This window comes from Telmatherina bonti (assembly GCF_933228915.1).
Source record: "Telmatherina bonti genome assembly, chromosome: 19".
Lineage (NCBI taxonomy): Eukaryota > Metazoa > Chordata > Actinopteri > Atheriniformes > Telmatherinidae > Telmatherina > Telmatherina bonti.
Genome location: NC_136617.1, coordinates 26,021,656 through 26,042,514, shown reverse-complemented (window position 1 = coordinate 26,042,514; position 20,859 = coordinate 26,021,656). Strand labels below are relative to the sequence as shown.

Sequence of the window (20,859 nt, the reverse complement as noted above, 5' to 3'; positions counted from 1 at the left end):
TGACTGCAGCTGCCATTTACCTTATGATAAAATGAAAGATTACATAAATGCAATGCTTGCAGTCTTTGGTAAACATTGTCTTATATGTTTTGATAGCTGAAACATAGTAAATCATATTGATTAAAGAGCTTTGTGTGTGTGTTCTGTTCTATTCTATTCTATTCTATTCTATTCTGTGGTTGTTTAGCAGATGCTTTTATACAAAGCACATACACATGAGAGTGAGAACAACTCTCATGTGTAAGTGCTCTTATGATGGGGACACTGGTTGCCTGACATTGTACAATGTCAAAGTAGGGTGTTACACTGTCAGATCACAAGCCATATCTGTTTATCTGTTAATAGCTGTGTGCGTGTTGAGTACCAGTTAAATTGTCATAAAAGCCAAAACACGCTTAATAGGCCTGAGAAATGCATTAAAATCCACCATTGTAATGGCATAGGGTAAAACATTTTTAAGTTCCACACGGTAAATGGAATGTAAATCTTTTAAAGGGTAAAATGGCTTTAAATTACTGCTGACATACTTTAAGCAAATAAAATTACAGTAGCAGTATCTGAACAGTCAGGATGTCTGGTTACAGAAAGAAAAAATACATAGAAAGTTAGAGATGTTTGATCTTTCTGTGATTCAGGCAATGAATAGTTTTAAGCTCACTTGTTTTTAGGTGTTTGTATACAGTAAGGAAACTAACATTTTCTGCCTTTAGGTTGAAAATGAATTGAAGTCAGAAGTTGTTCATATGTGCAGACTCTGGCTGGCTGTGAAGTTAAGTACCTTCATAGATTAGTAAATTCAGTCATTTCCCTAAGTGTTCCCTTTCATGGTGTGGAAGGGAAACAAGGGTTTCAAAAGAGGTTGCTATGTAATTATGCAAATTCAACTTTCTTTAGCTGCTTTTGTAAAGTAACTTCCCACCTCCAAATGACAGTGCTTGCTGTAATCTCAGCACTTGGGTCTCAACAGTTTTAATATTAACAAATGTTAACAGGAAATGTAATATTGGTTTTAATTTAAACCGTAGACCACAAACCAAACTCACACTGGGAATGAATAGTTTCCATCAGCATTTATTTATATGCAATGAATATGTGTACATGGAAACTTTATTTAAATTATACAGTCATATTATTTATTTACCTTTAATAATCCCAATTGGAAAATTCAGCCCTGAAATTGGTCTGTCTCTAGATGTAATAGGCTGCCATTTTTCATTGCCTGGGGAGCTGCAGGGAGGGGTGAAGCACCTTGCTCAAGGGCCCCCAGTGGTTCACCTCTGTTGGCACACCTGGTGACTAGAACCCGGGTTCTTCAGATCCAAGCCCACCTCTATAAACTTGAGTGTGTCGGCGAAAGACAGACATGACTAAGACACATGGTGCTCCATAACTTTTTATCAAAGGATATTCTTTTACACGCTCAGTCCCACAACTTAATTAGGTAATCTGATTGTCTCCTGTCTTCTCCAATGTCAAAAGCAAAATCAAAATGAATACTGCTACTACTATTACTACTATCACCACCACCACCACCACCACCACCACATTGTTAGCATTGTCCTGCCATTCAGAAAGTCCTGCCCCACTTGTATGACATTTTTGTTTTCACTCTCATTATGTTGCCATTAATTTTTCTTTAAATTGTAAAAAAAAAAAAAAAAAAAAAAAAAAAAAAAAAAAGGCATTTGCTGCTATTAAACTCAGAAATTATAAGTTCACTTTATTAGGTTTATTCATTTCTGTTTTATTCATACGATATGAAACATCTGATTGAGGGAAGTTTCAGTGCATTCAATCCAATTCTGGTTTCCTCAACTCACTTGAGAAACATATATGCTCAAGATGTGTCAGTGTATTGCATGTGAAAGAAAATTAACAGCATCCATGAGCATCAAAACAAAATACATTTTTTCAGAAGCGTAAGAGAACTTTTTGTATTTCATTTTTTTATTCTCTTTTTGCCTTTGACTTTGCATCTCTTGTTTAGTCTTGCTCCTTCATCTCCAACTGGTAGACACATGGATGATTAATGTGTACCTAATTGTGACTTTGTCTAGAAAAAAAGGTGATTAATACCAGTCACCAAGGTAATGCCTCCAATGTGTGTGTTTATCTTAGTGTGGGTCTGACAGCATTTGCATGTCTTCTTCTCTAAGGTTTGTGGACACGAATGACTCCACCTGTGTGTAAATGCATGCATTAATATGTGCATGTAAAGGGTAAATCATGGCTGATCATGGATTGACATCGTGTTAATGTCAAAGAAATGATTTATGGATTTCTATTCTAATCATGAATATACATGAGTTTTTGTGAGGTTAAAACATTTTAAGTGTCTATATATTGCAGTCTTGCACTTGGAGTGAGATAAAAAAATAAAGGATTTTAAGATTTCTGCTTTGACTGACAGGTATATAACCAAAATATTCCATTTCAATTTAAAAGAATATCCATTGTATGTTATCAGCATGCTAAACTGGCTTTCTGCTTTTGTCTACTAATGGCCTTTGGTATATTATTGTGATTGAGTCTCCAGTGCTCTGCAGTCTAGTCAATGGCCACCCGGCTTAATGACACAGGCTATTAAGGCTTCATTAATCAACAAAGTGAGGGAATGAGGATGGGACTGATGCAGTGCTCACATATTGCAACCACTGCAATGTCCTTCATGTACCAGGATTTTACACTATAAATATATACTGTGCATATATCTTATAGTTGGGTGTAACCTTGTCAGTGACAGCAAAAAAGCATTATGTTTTGCTTTGAGATTGTCCTAAAGTAAGCAAAAGCCACTTGTGTTGCAGTTAGCAAACAAGACCAGTAGAAACAATATCAGAAGTCAGAGAGAGATGGTCAACATACTGGATCTCTTTCATTATATGTTGGGTTTTAACGTGATTACACTTATAAGAACCGTTTTTAAAATTCCTGTTATGTGCTGATTAAACATTTGCCTAACAACACAACAGAAAAGATTAGTGGTTTATTTAGCTCTTTTTCTGCAGGTATGAAACAGTTGGAGATTATAATATAAAAAAAGAAAGAAAAAAAAAAGAACAAGATATTTCATCTTATTTAAGGCTGAAATTGCTCTGAAAAATTTCGACAGTCAGAGGCTGTAAGGTTAAAGTGGGCTGTTTTCCCAGGAGGAAGCAGTTTGTGAGTCCAGTTTTAATTGAATGGTGGTTTTACAGCTTCTGTCATGGTCATTGATGATGTGTAAAATATAGCATGTCTCTTCAACTTGATCTTTTCTATACTTCATCTTGCCACTTAAGTTGATGGATGATGTTAATATTTACCTGATATCTTCTTTTTTCCAACATTGCTCAGACCAATAACATCAAGCAAAAACCCGAAAATAGTTTGCTACCATTTTTAAGCTGAATGAAATTATATACAGTCATTAAAAAGTATGTGTGTGTGTGTGTTATCTACTGCAGATGGTTTTAGACTGGGAGACCAATAAAAGCTAATGGAAAAAGACATCAGGCTGTATCAGCTAAAGTGAATATCTTTGCTCTTTGTTGTTCAGTGGAAGAGAAGTTGGCCCACTTCAGTTCTGCACAGAAAACTCAAGGATTTAATTCTACCTGGCCTGTTTGATGTTTAGGGTAAAAGTATGAAATAAAGATCAAAGGATGCTTGAAACAGACTGAGGGCGAAGCACACAGACAGGCAAAAACAGAGTTAATATGAAGTGACCATGGAAATTCAAAATGTTATTAAAGAAAAAAAAAATCATGCAATCACAATAGTGTTGAACATCTGGGCTTTTAGGTTCTGCAGAGAATCAACTTCATGCAGTGAGACATACAGCCTAAAAAGCAAACACACAAAAATCCATCAAAAACACTCTTGGTTCTTCTCAAAAGCAAGAAATATCTATATAAAAGAGGCCACCCACCAAATCCAATGGTCCTTTGTATTAAGAGCTTATAGAACTTTAAAAGAATGCATGCACAAATACCAAAACACAAGACAAATTCAAAACTGTTTGATCACCTTGGTTTCTCCGAAACATGACTGTTTCAAGTAAAAGAACACACCTCTCTATTGTCTGGTTGTGTATCCAGCAATACAAAGTTATGCTGCAAAGAAGTGGAAGTCCAGAGAGTGAGATCAAAGTGCTAATCACAGAGGCAAAGCCAGAAAAAATGTTTTATTTGGTTTATCCACTGGATCAATAACAAACAGAAAATGATGGAGAGGCAATGTCATCCCGGTAGTTAATGCAGTCTTTTGAGAAAGACACACTGAGGCAGAAGTTTTTAGGAAGTAGACTTACAGAATGAGTGTTGGAAGAAATTGGTGCATCATATAGCATATGTGGCTGCTTTCCAATGGAGGTCACTGCTGTTCCACATGTTAAAATCCATTTTATGCACAGTAAACTGTCTGGACACAGCAACATGACTTAATGATATTTATTGCTGCAGCTGATAGTGACTCCCGCGGGGTCACTGTGGGGACCAGCATTATGGTCTGAACAGGAAGGCATTGATAGTGTCTCTTACTGACTCAAGTTAGAAAGAAATGAAAGATTTGTTCGATTAAATGGCGTACTTGGTGATATATGTCCTTCATTTTAATGAATTAGTGATTAACAGATGTCAAATCCAAACTCATTTAAATTTCCTTTGATGTGTATCCAATTCAAAAGGTGCTGTATGGCAGATACAAAACACATTTTATTCTTGCTGAAAAGACGGATCTGTGTGCCCCCCAACATTTTTCCTCCCAACAAAAACAGGAAGGTAAAAATCATGTGAGCTGTTGAAATCTTTATAGCTGGTTTGTCAAATAAGTCCAGGTCCCTTATGAAATTTGCTACCAAAGAATAAACTAACCGTTATTTGGAAGAAATGATGACAGGTGGCTTTAGACCTTTTTGATATAAAACTTCATTATCAAAAATTATCAAATAAATTTTTAGTCTACCTGCATGTAATTTTCACACAGCAAAGTAACGAGCAGAAACATTCATTTTTAAATTCCTCTGAAGCACTTTGCAATTCAGCTCAGGCAACTGACTTTGTATAGAGCTTTTGGAACAATATGCACATTGTGATAACACATAATTGTTTGTTAGTCTCACTGCACGAATGCTGAGGTGTCATTTGCAATCAGCAGTAATGGGAGAATAGAATTTGAGAACATAGTTTGGCCAAAATCTGATGTTGGCAATTGCACAATGAGGCTAATAAACATTGAACTGTGAAGGGAAAGTGGAGTACTATAATGGCAGTAAAAGTTAGGAAAATAGTTCTCTGCTTTCTAAAGACACTAAAGTTACACAGTGTTGTACAAACTGAGGAATGGAATTACTTAGTCATTCAAGTGGACTAGACAGAAGTGTAGAGGAACTAGACACCGGATGTCCATCCTGTACTCAATGGTTAGCCATGGGATGTATTACCAGAGGCAGTACACAGTTTTACAGCATGTGACCCATCAGTCAGGGTTGGAACATCTTTTTTCACACTGAGAAGGTCTGCCTCCTTGGCATCTATTTATCTTTCAAATCAGTATTGTCACGTTTCAACTAGAAATTATAAAACAGAAATAAATACTTGAGGAAACGATTAGCATTGCAGCATCATGATGTTATTGATAGTTAAATGTCCATCTGAAGGACTGACTCATGAGAGATTGACCTTTACATGCTTAGTTTGTTCTCTGAATCCTGCCATAATTGTACACAGCTATAGCTCTCATTTTCTCCTGCATTTCCAGGCTTTGTGGGTTTGCTACGTGATCAATAAAGAAAGAAATCTAATTTAAATGTATTTGCCTCCGTGCTTCAGTTTTATTGAATAATCTTGCAAAAAAGCTTTTAAGGCTGAGCTTTTACTTCTGTGGGACTCAGCAGACAGAAAAAAATGGATTAGAAAGGGAGTGAGTTGAATTGTTATTTCATATGTGGCATAACCATTGGTTCAAAATGTTGCCATGCAAAATCCAGCTCCCACAGAATTGTTTCTGTAGTCTACTTTTCCAACTCCTGTCATTTTAATTCAAGGTTCTGAAAGGTTATGTGTCATATCTTTAATGATTGATTATAAAAATAATTGAGTGTCATAAATTGTTGTCTTGTTACACAAGTGAGAGGAATTTTAACGAAAACAATGCATTCACCAGCCAGTGTCCTAACTGGTCAGGTTATAACAGCAATCAGTCATACCCACTTGATACAGTAAGTATGGCTACGGGTAATTTTTCATGGTAAACCATCAGGAGTTTATTGGATGAAGTTAAAGTTTTCAAACCAAAATGCCTTGAGTAAATGTTTTTTATTGCACAGAACATTGTAAGAGTTCATGCCCTTGTTTTGTTTGAAAACAGATCTACACAGTACTGCTTTAGCTTTGTGTGGATGTAAAGTTTATACACTATTAATGAAACTTATTTAACTTGAGTGATATCAAAAGATTAATGTTGTATTCTGAATAGCAGGGTGCTTTTTGCATCATGTTACATTTTCTCTCTGAGCACAGCGCTGTCAGCCACATTGGGGGAAATGCTGCGCAGATCATTGAAAAGAGGAGGCTCACAGCAGAACTGCAACCCCCTCTGTGCCTCCTGTCTTAGCAAAGGAAAGATGGCTGCAAAGACACTCCCACTCTGTGTAGTGATCCTGCTGAGAAGAGTTGGGAGACTAACCATGGGTCCAACAGACAAGTACGTCTCACAGTGGAGAGAAAAGGCACAGATTGGCCTGTCAGAAGGAGCTGTGAGAACTCTTGCAAAAAGAAGTTGAAACAAAGTTGCAAAAGAAAGTTGAATATGAAAGTATTTAAGCTGCTTTCTCTCCTGCTGATTTGTCTCCTGTTGACCTCACTCCAGAAATGCTTGTAAGTGGCAAAGTTCTACCAAATCTCATCTCCTCAGTTTTCCAGCACTCATTCATGTTTCATCTGCTGCTACAATCTGCATAATGTTCTTTGTTCAGAATAATAAAAACAAAAAAAAAACAAAAACAAAACAAAGAGATTAACTGAAATGGTCTGTCATGATAAGCTTTTGGGTTTCTCATTGGCCTTTATTATTTTCATTAAGCCCCCCTGCCCCCACCCCACATGCCGTTGTATTCTCTTAATTTGGTTTATAGGCTGTCAGCCTTTATGCATACTGTTCTACTCTTTAGTACATGGGAGCTTTGGGGCTTACACTTTTAAGCCTAGTTCTCTGACTCTGCACTATTCAATGCCTTCATTATAAAAAGTGTGCAGCCAATTGCATAGTCGTACAGGTTTATATGCCATTTAGTTTTATGAATGCCAGTAAGTTGCAGTTATTAATGGGCTGCTGTTAAATCATGCATACATTTAATGTCCATGTGGACTTAAAGAAATAATGGAAAGAAGATGCATGCTTTTAGTATTTAATGAAACCAACAGCCATCCGACCTCCCTCTGTGAACTCTGGACTGTTAGTGGGCTGCTCCTGAAATATAACTTTCACTGCAGAGTTTTAAATTTATATTTTTGTTTAATTTATTTGTAATGTCTTCGTTTCAGGGCAAAGACATACACTTGAAGCTAATAATGCAGTTAAATCTTGTTTGTTTATATATATATATATATATATATATATATATATATAAAAGTATATGTTGAAAGTAGAAAAAGATTAATTTTGTCAGGCTTTTAAATTAAAAAAAAAAAAAAAAATCAGCATAAGTAACATTTAAATAAATAATCCTGAACAGGAGCTCTCTTGCCAAACATTTAATAGTCCTCAGAGTGCCGCTGATGGTAGGCTAGTCAGTCATGAAGACTTCCCAAATTTAATCTAGGGATGGAAGATGGAAACTATTTGGTAAAGAAATGTGGATCTAGCTAGCCAAGTATCACTTCTTGTCCGATTTACATAAGCTCGTGTTGACATCCTGACCTCCTATGATATTCATTCATCTCAATATCACTTGTTGTGTCATTTTGGGATCAATTAAAACTTTCCGGACCAAGTCTACAAGCTATTGACATTTACTTTTTTATAATAAAGTATGCCCACTTTGATTCTGGTTAGACTTGTGGGATACGGACACCAAGATACCAAGGTTGTGCGACTCCAGAATGAAGCAAATACCAAAACCAGAACAGTCTGTGTAAAACCATGTTTTTTTCTGTTTTTGGTATTACATCTGCTCCATGCCTTCTGTTCAGTTTTGGGTTAATTTCTGTGGTAACACCCCTCGCAGGCGTGGCATTGATAATACAGTGGCTACTCTGACTCTGGCTACTGTCAAATGACCAAAAGGTTAAGGGTTTGAATCCTGCTCCCCCAGTCATCTCCCTTTGTGTAAGAGGACAAGACACTTCACCCTACTTGCCTCCAGTGTTGTATCACTGATAAATGACTGTTTTGATGGTATTTGGAGGCAAACATTGGCTGGTTCCTTCAGTCTGCCCCAAGGCAGTCATGGCTATACATGAGGCTTGCCATCACTGAGTATGAATAGGTGGAGTGGATGAATAAAAGGTCAAATGTAAGCGCTCTGACTGCTGATTGCAATGAAGTGCAATATATAATTGTAATCCATTATTCTTAACACATTTTCACTGGAATTGTGTGGATACTCACCTTTCTGACTGCTGATTGCAATGAAGTGCAATATATAATTGTAATCCATTATTCTTAACACATTTTCACTGGAATTGTGTGGATACTCACCTTTCTGGAAAATATTTCATCAGGAAGAAAAACTTAATTAAAAAAAGCTTTAGTTATTTCTGTGTGGATGTGCATAGAAGCAACGTTTTAATTCTGATGGCATTTATAGGAAAGAATAAATAAAGTTCTGGAGTTTTGTGGTGTTGTAGTACATGGCTTTTTATCGTATTTCAAGTAGCTCCAGCTTAAGCCTTGAAAACTGCAGCACTGTTGAGAATCAAGAATATGACTCATCCAAATTGACCATATTTCAAAAGAATTCAAGGGGAAGGTGAAACAGCCCATACGACCAACTTGAAAATGAAGTAAAACATGTAAAGCCCAGTTCACTTACTGAGTCAAGTCCAATGATACAGCAGAATACATTGCTCTTTAGTTACTTGAAAATAAAGTAGTAAAAAAATATCCTAAACATAGTAAAACAGAATAACGTCAACGATGAATGCTAAACTAAAATAGCCAAGCAAAATACAGTGGTCACAGAGCAGCTGGATTATTGAACAGTATCTGCATGGGATGTTTTTTTCATTGAGTAGCAATGGGTGAGGAATGGCTGAAGTGCGAGAAATATGTGCCCTTGTGTACCTGCAAAAACTTCTGCAAAGCTTAAATTCTCAGCCATTAAATTTGTATTTATGCTGTATTGCTATGTGGAGATATTAAATCACACACATGCAAGAATGAATAGACACAAATGTGCACCGAAAAGGAAAGATGTTTTTATGCTGACATAACAGTGTGGTTATTTTGGGATGGTGTGGCATCAGGGGACTGCAATGAGCTGTCTGTGACTGGAGGATGTGACAATGTTGCCAGGTTCAATATCATTAGCATGGTTTCACCTGCCTGCTTGCATACTGCGTCATTTCAGACTCAAACTCACAGCTCACCAGCTATAAAGACAACAAAGTAAGAATGGAGAGAAAGAGAGAGTAAGAGTCCAGTGCAGCATAAACATCCATCTTAAACTGACAAATAAATAAAATCCTTGTTTGAATTTTAACTTCTTGATTTTACATTATTTTTGCTTTGTATAAGCATGATTTGCTAAAAAAAAACGGTGAGAATTGAAGTGACTAAACGGGAGAATTTCAACTGTCAGACTTGTTAAGTTGGGTTTGGTGGAGAAAATATGTATTTTAATCACTATTATAAAAGTAACCTTAAAAAAAAATATATTTAAAATATAACTTTCATTCCTTTAATTCCCTTATAATTTATTGTAACTTTCTTTAACACTGTGAGAGTTGACTTTTACTTTGTCTGTCTATCTCAAACCCCCTGAAGAAGGAAAGGGTAATGTTCTCGTAATCGGCCCTCAGACATTATTGGAGTTTGTTTATTGTTGTTCTTGATAGATCTATGGGGAGGGCTCACTTATCACTGCTGCTTTTAAAAGTGACCTTGGAAACTCATTTGTTTTTCCTCCGTTAACCACAGATCCAATACTGCCCGCAGATGATTATACCAATGGCAAGGCCCACCCACATTGCTTTGAGTCGTGTAATGTGTTTGACGGTGTGTGTATTAGTGTGTTTATGTCTTTGGAAACCTTGCTTGGTGCTGATGGTAAAGTTTACAGTCAACTAAGTTTGACAGAAAGTAAACAGAAGGTGAAAAATTGTGGAAAATTATGCCCTGTTTGACAAAATGTCTTTTGTTTGACCTTTAGTCATGTAAACAATTTGTGCTGCTTTGGGTAATTTTGTTGGCGTCACCATTCAAAAATAGAAGTCATTGGACATTGCAGTTATCCCTTTCAGTCCAGGTTCCACATTCAATAGCTATACATGACTTTGCTTACATCCTCCTTAACTTCTTGAGCAAACATATTTAATGGAACTGACATTGCGCTGAAAACCAAATAGCAGAGGAACTGTTTTTTTTTCTGTTTACTTTATAATTTTTCATTGCAAAAATTTTAATAAACTACGATCGCAGTCACAGATACCTTGCTCTTAGAAGCTGAAAAGTATTTGGAGGCAACAATTCCAAATTTGGTTTGGAGCAATGAAGATATCAAGAACAATCTGTATTGTTTTTTTGTTGGTTTTTTTTTTTTTCCCGCACACTGCATCGTAGATAAACACAACTGCAACTCACAAGTGGGTGGGGTGATATTCAGATCTGAATGGAAGCAATAGTTTGTAATCAGACATGAATTTGGTAAAAGTTCCAATAGGATTATAATCAACCAAAGACCACTGGAGTCTGTTGCAGCTACATATAGCTGTTATTTACCTGAAACTAAACTTGTTCTTCATTAATCAATAGAAGAATGAGATTTCTTCTTTGTTATTTGTCTCGTCTTCTCCTCATTAACAGTAAAGCACAGCATCTGGTGGTGACTAGAACATGCTTTTTTGAAAGGCCCGATAACTCGGGCAGCTTAAATATAGTTTTAGTCTGGATAAAAGGTTGCACCTTCCAACTGACGAAGTTGAGTAGATTGTCCTGGGGTGATTCCAGCCATTAGATGGAGCATTTTCAACACTCACTAACTTTATGTCATTGTCCGACCAAACCCACATCTCAATGTTTGATGGTGGTTTTTTTTTGGAGTTTCATTTGTACACGGTAGGTATTCATTTTCTTCAGTGTGGCTAGCCCAAATAAAATATGCAATTTTGATTCAAACTTGATGCTGACCATATTAAACCTATTCATCATCTGAAAGACTGTATTTTTTTTTTCCATTGTGATCACCTAAAGTAAATAATGAAAGGCACTGACTAATGTTTTTGACAGCTCATGTTTGGTCAGTCAGCAGTTTACTTCCAATAGTTTTGCGTGGTTTTTAATGTGACAGATTTTCTACATAAATTAAGTACAAGTGGATTTGCCGCAAGCCTTTGAAAAGGGATCAAATGTGTGTGTGTGTATATATATATATATATATATATATATATATATATATATATATATATATATATATATATATATATATATATATATATATATATATATATATAATATCATTTGTATAAGATAAATACAAAAAAAAAAAAAAAAGCACAATTCCTGAAAGGGAGCAACAATGAAGGCCACTGTTTTGTTCTTCCCTAAAGGAAATATCTTTCAATCAATGTCTATATTATATGTTCTGTGAGCAGAGAAAATGTGTTGTAGAAATAAATCCCTCACAAGATTTAACAGGGCTTTCTGATGGGGCCAGAGGTCTGCTCATGAATAACACATGATGTCTAAGAAAGGAGAGAGAAGAGACATATTGGCTCTGTTGGTCCAGTGTGTCTATGGGAAGAGAAGGCATGTTGGCTGTGATGGGTCTGCTTCTTTACTGGCTTGGTGAAGGCTTTATCCTTCCATTTTTTTCCCCACTATACACTTCATTTCAGAGTTACTTCTGAGAAATAAGTACCTTCAAGGCCTCTTTTTATATTGTAGCTTTAACTCATAGTGTGGGGTCCAGGCCGGTCTTTATTGCTTGAGTGATTGTTATTTGAGACAAAAATGAGTTATTCGTGTTCAGGGTCCTGTGTCTGGCATGGAGGGGGTTAATTTTAAACCCCTGGTTTTTGTCTGGTCTTAGTTATATCTGAAGGGCACAGCTACACTGCCAAAGCTTGTATACTCCCCCTCTTAACTTGAGGGTCTTCCACACTGATTAGTTTTCTCTGAAAATGATGTGGTGGTCTGCATGTGTTCATCAGAGTTTGTATGACAGGAAGAGTAACGGAGGGAGAGATTTTATTATTTTGTGCAGACGTTTATAACTATGAACTGCTGTTGGTGGTGTGTCTGTGTGTGTTTGCATGCCCATCTGGATAAGCTGGCATGTGCAATAATTCACATAGCCTCATTAAAATGCTGAAAGTTTTGGCTTTAAAGTCACTGTGACCCCTGGTCTGCTGTAAGCTCCATGACATGCATACTGAGCAGGGCTCTGATTGATCTGCCTAAGTAAGTGCAATTAATGGGAACACTCTTCACTGAGATTCTGCTCTCTCTCCTTACCAAACACATGCAAAACACCACACACAAATGTATGCATGTTCATCAGATCTCATATCACAATGAATTCAAGCTGTAAAAAGTGCTCTAAAGACTTTGATCCAAATGTGGAGCTGGCGACCTTTGACACCAATACTCCACCCATTGCTAATTATGCATAGGGTAATTTGACACCTTGCCCTAGAACAGAAAACCACTGACATGAAACGATGAATATGAAACAGAAAATAGACCCATTCTGTCGAGAAAGTTTGCTGACTTGCCCAATGACAATGACCTTTGTTCAAAATCTTGAAAGGATTACCAGATTTTAATAAATCACATCACATCAGTATGGAAAGTACCTTTGTGCTTGTGTAATGTAAATAAAATTGACTTGCCTTGCATATTCCTGACACCAAGCCATAATGTTGAAAAGTCATATCCAAACCCACAGGGATTTGTAAAGCTGTCATTAGATAGGGGGAAAACTGGCCAAAAGATTGAACAATCATTAATCTATTTTAAGATTTTCATAAACATTGATAACATGCAACACAAAGAAAAAAATTAATGCTGCTTTACCGACATGGTCTTCACACCCCGGTGCACCAGGTGACCCACCAGCTACCTCTTTCCCTGTGCCTGAAATACATTTTCTTGGACAATCATGAAAAGACGCACTGAAACTGAGGAGTTTTGGGAGTTTGGAAATGAAGGCTAATCTAGCTCTGGACTCTCAAGACAATTTAAGCATTAAATCTAATTTCTTCAGCCAGATGGTGAGCAGAAAAGGAGCGGTAGAAGTAGCCACATTAGCTCTCTGGAGACCTCCATTAGTCTGTTTGAGACAGTCTACTTTTTGCAGTCACTTTCACCTTAAATTTTAAGACTTTGAAAGAAATGGTGGGGAAGAAAAGCAAAAGAGGCAAATTTGACTCTGGGTCAAAGTGTCCTTTTATGATATCTCTTTATCCTAAAAGTTGTATTTTTTTTAGTTAATGCAACCATCACTTTTCATTCATGTAGGGCAGATGTTAACAATCCATTGTCATAATGATGTTATATGTAAAGATTCAAACTGCAATTAAATTGAAAGCTTTCTCTAAGTTGTGTGAAAATACAATACAGATTGTCAAAGGCATTTATAGTGGTGTTAATAAAGAAAGGACTTTAATGCAATTATGCTGAAGAGATTTATATCAAGAAAAGTAAAAGTTGTAAAATTTTATACAAATAATATTTGAGCAAACAGCTCTATATTAAGACTTGTTAGTGATTTGGTATTTGCATATTTGGTGGTTCTGTTTGAAAAAAAAAAACACATATACACGATTATAAATAAGGCATATACATTTTTTTATCCCCCCACTTTTAACTGATAAAACATCCCCTTGAAGTAAGCACCCGCTTGCTTTTGTGAATCAGTGTGTCTATCTCATAATATGACTTTACATTTGTATGTTGCTACTTTGATTATTTCAAGGAGACTCCATGCATCACTAAAAAGGAAGATAATAAAAATAAAAAATAAACTATAAATAATAAATAAAAAAAATAAATAAATAAAAGGAGAATAATGTTTATCAAGTCCATTTTATGATTTAATTTTGACAATATTTAAACAATAACATAATGATCTTTGGTTAACCTGGTCTGATACACGGCAGAGCTTCTGTGTACCTATAGAGTAACTTTGGATTTCTTAGTGAAGGAAATGGCAACTTTTTATGCATCAGTTTAAGTTAAATGTTTCAAGTGGGAGAATACTGACCTTTACAATATTTAGTCAATATGTTTTAATAAGATATACAATGAAATGATTACCATCCATATAATTGTTGTATCTGATAACATGTTTCTTCAATAAAGTTGTGTCTGTGAGCAGCGATACCGAGTATCTTCAGTTGTTCGATTATGGTGCCATTGTATATATTTTTTTTTCTCTGTGGTGGTTCATCTAGTTTAAAAAAAAGAACATCCAGAGTGTTGTCACTATGTGGTGTAGTACAAAGATCCTAAATCCTGGTCTTTGAGGGCCAGAGTTCTGCAGTCTTCCCAACTGTCCCTGCTACAACACACCTGATTTTAATCAATACATATTTAGCAGACATGTGCAGAGCTTGTCTTAGTCTGTGTCAAGTGTTTTACAGCAAGGGCACTTTGTAAACCTGCAGGACACCAGCCCTTGAGAACCAGGATTGAGGATCCCTGGTCCAGTATTTAAAGAACAATCCAAGGTCAAAGCTGCTCTTTTTGTGATGTTGTCATTTGCTGCTTCTTGGCATTGGAGAGAGCAAGGAGTTAAAATAATCTGATTTTGTTTTTAGCAGCTGTTTGTGATTGTTGTCTGTATCCCTTCATTCTGTTCCTATTTGTCTTCATTATGTTGTGAAATTTTGTGTTATTTAGCAACAATCAGTCTTCAATCCTTACTTACTGTCATCTTTGAAAATGATGTTGTTGACTTTTGGAAGACTGCACGACAGCCTGCTCTGTGTTGGATGCAAACCTCAAACCTGTCACTTTGTGTGGGGGTGACAGCAGAGCAGAAAAACATGATGAAACTATGATGGATTGTCTATTAAAAAAACTTTGTGGCAAGAAAGGTGCACAGAATAAAAAAAGATAGAAAAACCAAAACAATATCAGCTATGCAGTTAAATAGCAATCAAGAGTTAATAAAGTGGAAAAGCCTCGCAGTGTAAATGGCTTTCAGAGAAATGCACAGTAGTCCTTTTTTGAGGCTTCTTTTCAGTATGTATAATAAATAAATAGGGTCACAGGGGCAACTGAGGCCATGGTCTTGGCACTAACCTTAACCTTAAGCTTTCTTCAAGCTTCGCTTCCTGTTGGATTTTACACCCTTTGTCACCTTTACTTACAATCTCATCTCATTTCTTCCTCACAGTTTATTAGACCTGCTGCCCGAATCTTTCTTCTACCTCTTCCTTTGATCCCCATATTTGAGTTTAAAGTATGGCTTTGTCTTTACCCCCTGAAAAGTTCACAATATAAACAGTGTATCTTCCTTCATTCTATGACTTGCATAGTTTTTATTGAAGAGATTTCTACAAAAAGGTATGTCAGATTTTTCAGCTGAATGCTGTCAGTAGATTAATCTCTCATAGAAGATTATTTTCTTTGTTTGTGCTTTATTCTTCTCCCATTACTTCTTTCATGGAATAATAATTATTGTCTCTTTTGTTCTAGAAGTAGTAGGAGGCAGAGATTGGGACTTGAAACTTTTAAGATTTAAGTTTTAACTTAGACTTGCAGTTAGAACCTCTTGAAAAATCTTTTCTTTTGTTCCTGCTTTTCTTTCATAGTTTTCTTTCTGTCCAATCATCTGTCTTTTGTCTGTTGTGTGTTGTCATTTCCTGAGCTGTAAAAGTAACATAATATCACAAAGACACTTAACCAACAGGACAAATGAAAGAGCAGAAAACTGCAATGTCTGTGTTATAAAAATCCAGGATAAAGAAACCCTAGCTTTCACCTAAAACACTCATGGGGAACTTGGGCACTTTATTATGCAACCTTAAGTACAGTTAGTATCTTTGCTTACAACAATATTAGTGCTTTAGTGGTGTAAATGTTGGCTATGCTACTTTTGTACTAAAATAATGTCTTGCATCATATTGACTCAACTGAATGTGTTCAGAAGAAGACTAAAACATTTACTTTACCCTTTTTTTTTTAATACATTTCAAATGAAGGGACAGAAGATTTGTCAGTTTAAGCTAATGATCAGTTCTGTTGAGGAATGCTTGTAATGGCTGAGGACGGACTTTAAATTCCTTAGATATTATCATCCAGTCCTCTAAGATGACCAGACGGCAGTCATCGCATGGCAGATTACTCATTACAACTGACTCAGATGAATGGGTAATTAGAAGACTGGTGCAGACTTTGATGTCAACTTTGGCACAAATCTAATAAAAAGTCTGATATGTGTCAGGTGTGTTGAAGCAGAGAAACTCCCCACACTTTCAAGTCTGTGGTCCTCAAGGACCGTGGTTGGCCACCCCTGTTCTAATGCAAGTCTGTATGTGTGGATAGGAAGGTGCTCGCAAACTCATTTTAGTGTGTTTTAAGATAAAACATGATGCGTTCCCTCATGACTTTGGCTTTAACAACTGGAAAAGTGCTTGGTAAGCAACAGCGCTCATTAGTATACAGATCAGGAGGCACTTTAAGTGTTTGTGATGTATAATTGAACATAACATTTCCAAAGCCATAAAAACATATTTTCTTTAAAAGTGTCATTGCTGCTTTTTCCTGGTCCTTTTTATTGGGTTGAGGTTTGTTAAGGACACATTCACACGAGCCTTTTTTTCTTTTCTTTTTTTTTTTTTTTTAATCCCAGTCTGTTTGCTCAAAAAGTCCACTTTGTTTGGGGTCATGTGAATACGCAAATATATTCAAATATGTATCAGAGATGGGGTTGGTATGTTGACAGACACAGGTCTTGGTCTGTTTCACGCTGACCAGATACAGGAAGTGGACTACTAAACACAGTGCATTGTGAGTTTATCACATGGCATTGCAGGTAAACACAACCAAGATGTGTGGGGCTGTTGGCAGCTCGGAAGCATTTTGTAAAAGTTCTGCAAAACACACGGTGAACCCAGACCACTGGTATCTGATGCAGCTCCTTATTTTTTGCATCAACATTTTTTAAACATTCTGATTCATTTGAGAAGTGCAGTGTAAACACATTCTGGGATAATAAACCCCTCAACTGTAGTGAGTCCCTAATCAGACAGAGTCTAATGGATTATTCTAAAGTGATTGCACCTTAACAGTTGTTAATAACGCAGCTCCTCTTGTGCGAGACCTTCCCTTTGATAGATCTTTTAGTAGTAACACATTAACACCTCTATATCATTATCAAATTCAGTTTGGAACACTGCTATGATTAGAATCAACAAACGAGACAATCACTGGGGATGACCGGCAGTTTTTGCCGGCTTCTGTGATATACTGTTTGGCACTGGCCTCAACTGTATTGAAAACTTGATTGATATATAATTGCTGTATGCCACCAAAAAAAAACCCAAAAAATCTGAGTACTTTCCCTGCATAAAAAATGATCCGTTTTAAGATGTAAAATCAGAATATCATTTCTTTTATTGTAGAAGTTTCAAGTGAATAAGATTTGCTTGCCAGTACAATGTTGTTGCTCAATGGCGCAGTGAACCTTTTGTAATATGTTAATATATATGGCACTTCTTTGTCTCCATTTGTAGGTTTACTGGTCCCAACCTTCCCTCACCCATCATTAGCAGTAAGAACTGGCTTCGGCTGCACTTTACCTCTGATGGCAACCACAAGTTAAGGGGTTTCAGTGCTCAGTACCAAGGTAAGATAAAGAGCACTCATAACATTTAAGGTAGAAGATTAATTGTGATCATCATGCATTTCCGTTTATGTAATGTTCAGTTGTGTGAAATGTTCATTTTAAATGCCCGCATAAATGTTTTTGATATTAAGTACTATTCTGCTTCTGATGAAACAAGACCCAACCTGATACCATTATCGCCATGGTTAGAATATAGTAGTGGTATCTGGATAACTGACTTTATTCTACTTTTAACCAATTATGATTTGTTCTATCGCACTCTCTTCACTAATTATCAATTAGTTTAATTTTGCTAATGACAAAGCTGTCTTATTTTCAGATTTGGTCAGTTTTGAGATTGTGGATGTGTAAATGAAAACTGTTTAACCTTTATGGAAGTATTTGTGTTTACTCAATAAAACTGCATTTCTGGGTCTCTTTTAGACCGTCAATTATTTAACACACATTCAGACAGAAACATATAGAATCCAAAAAATCCATTTTGTTCCACGAATCCATTTTCTGTCCCATAACTCTTAGAGGTTCAGGGATCACCGCTGAGAGGGGATGAGCTGGGAAAAGGATTAGTTTGTCTACAAAAAAGATGATTGCTAAGGTTCTCACTTCCAGCCGTCTCAGGGGGGATGATGGGGACAGAGTGAATGCACAGAGTACCAGAAATGGGAACCTACACCATTGGCCCCAGTTTATAGCTGCAAAAACCAAATCTTGGCGAAACACCAGCCAGTCTGAAAATATTTTAAACAATTGGTCTCAGTATGGTTAAATGTATCAAGTTAGAATAGATGTTCTCAAGGTTATCCGATGTGTGTTCACATCAACTAGGTTGTCACCGTCTCTCTGGTTTGACCTAAAAATATAAGTTCATTATGAGACAGTAGGAAGATTGGGTTTAGGCTAACCTTGTAAATTTTTAGCTGCCTGTTGTATTGTTCATAAAAACTTTTTAAAACTTGAATAATTTTTTGTAGAAAATCCTCATTTCTTGACAACTGAAAGAACCTAAAAACAGAAAATATAATGGTCCCTGCTTAAAAGTTAAAAACATACTTCCCAACAGGTCTAAATTTATTAAAGGTTTTCATTGTAGCAAATTATTGGGTTGCTAATTATTCACAACATTAAGGAACAAAGTCATAAAAAATGTTTTATCAATGTCTGTCACATAATCACTCAGATCCAGACACCAACCAAGCTTGTTTTTTTTAAATGATTTTACTATTATAGTTTTTTCATCAGAAGTTCCAACCTGCTTTGTCAAATTGATGCAACAGTACTCAGCAGCATATTGTAAAGCCTTCCAGATAGCAGGAATGTTAAGGCCGAATCTGGACTACTTTGGCACTTACGGCTCAGTTATGGCACTACTAAGTGTTGACAGTCTGGTTTGGATTATGGCAAGTTTTCTGTTGGGGAACATGTGGTCTGGTCGTAAGTTGTTGACATGGAGGTGGATAACGGCAAGCATTGTCTGAAAAAGAAGTGGTCCTAATACAGGAAGCCTTCGTTATGGCAATTTCTTGTGGGACACGTGGCAGTCATTCATCAGCGTTTTGGCAGTCAGACTCACATTTAGTCAGTGCGGTAAGTCAGGTCCAAATTTGGGCCAAACAAAAATGCTAAAATGGGCCAAATCTGGGCCAAAACTTTTTCTTTACTATATGGGATGCTAACATTTGGCCAATGGTGAACTGTTAGACATTGTTGCTTTAATAAATTCTGCTGTCTGATTGTATTTTTCTCTCTAGTTAAGAAGATGACTGAACTAAAATCTCGAGGTGTAAAGATGCTGCCCAGCAAAGACAACCACCAAAAGATATCAGTGTGTAAGTTATGAATCACACACAAACGTATGTGTGTATGTATTTATGTGTGTGTATATATATATATAATTTTCTTTCAAAGTGACAAACTCTTTCATTTATCAAAGCCAATGGGGCTCGAGTTCATCTCAGTAGATTATTTAACCTTTTGATAAGACTGCTGTGTAAAATGTGAAATTCGATCTGCCTAGCACAGCGTGGCAATATGGAAAGCATCTCTAATTTTGCATCTTTATCAGGGAGAGGGAGAGAGATATAACTCTGCTGCAGTGTTGCTTACCCACATTTAGCCAGTGCAACATTTTTCATCACAACACTGCTGACCCCTTATATGAAAACATAAATACAGGTTGTCAAGGTTATATTTTGAAGTCTGGCTTGAGCATGGATGTTAAGCTTTAGTAAACTGATAATTTTGCTGAACACTTGTGACTGAAGTGCTAGTTTGTCATTAATAGGGCTGCATTCCCCTTCGGTAGTTATAGCAACGGCATTAAAGTCCTTTACTGTTGATGCATATTTGACATAAAAAGCTTTGAATCTTTAGCTTGATATAATTTCTCATGCAATGTTTTTTTAAACTTGGAAGAAAAGGGGAATTTATACATTTGCAAACTGAAATTATTTATGAACCTTTTTTTTAAAAAAGACAGCTTTGCAATATTCACAAGTTTCAAGACAAGCATCTGCAGACAAATAACTGCTTCAACCTTATTGCTACCACCAGCTCCCACTCGTCCGGCTATGTTACCTATAATGAAACATTATACATTGCAGGAGCAAAATGTTTAAAAAGATATACTTTTTCAATATCCTCCTGTGTTCGTATGACCTTAAATTCATTAAAAATGTACGTACTCTTTCAAATTATACAGCTTGAGGTCACCCATAACTTGGTGTTAGACATCCAGTCATGTTTCACCTTGAGGTTGACTGGGAAACCAAGTGCTGACTTGTTCGTCATCTTTGCTCAGGCTGATTAATGAATCATATTGCTGATTCTGAAACCAAACCAGAGTAGTCCAAGAAATCTTTAAAAAA

At 36.3% G+C, this 20,859-nt stretch overlaps 1 protein-coding gene across 1 annotated transcript in view; it reads left to right on the top strand.

Annotated features, from left to right (window-relative positions):
* csmd2 (CUB and Sushi multiple domains 2) overlaps positions 1-20,859 on the top strand; it is a gene marked incomplete at both ends in the record, with an annotated part of 242,218 nt that overhangs the window by 99,459 nt on the left and 121,900 nt on the right. Inside the window, 2 exons of the mRNA XM_079259047.1 lie at positions 17,883-17,995; positions 19,744-19,821. Of these exons, the coding sequence (XP_079115173.1) occupies positions 17,883-17,995; positions 19,744-19,821 (191 nt within the window). The remainder of the gene's footprint in view (positions 1-17,882; positions 17,996-19,743; positions 19,822-20,859) is intronic.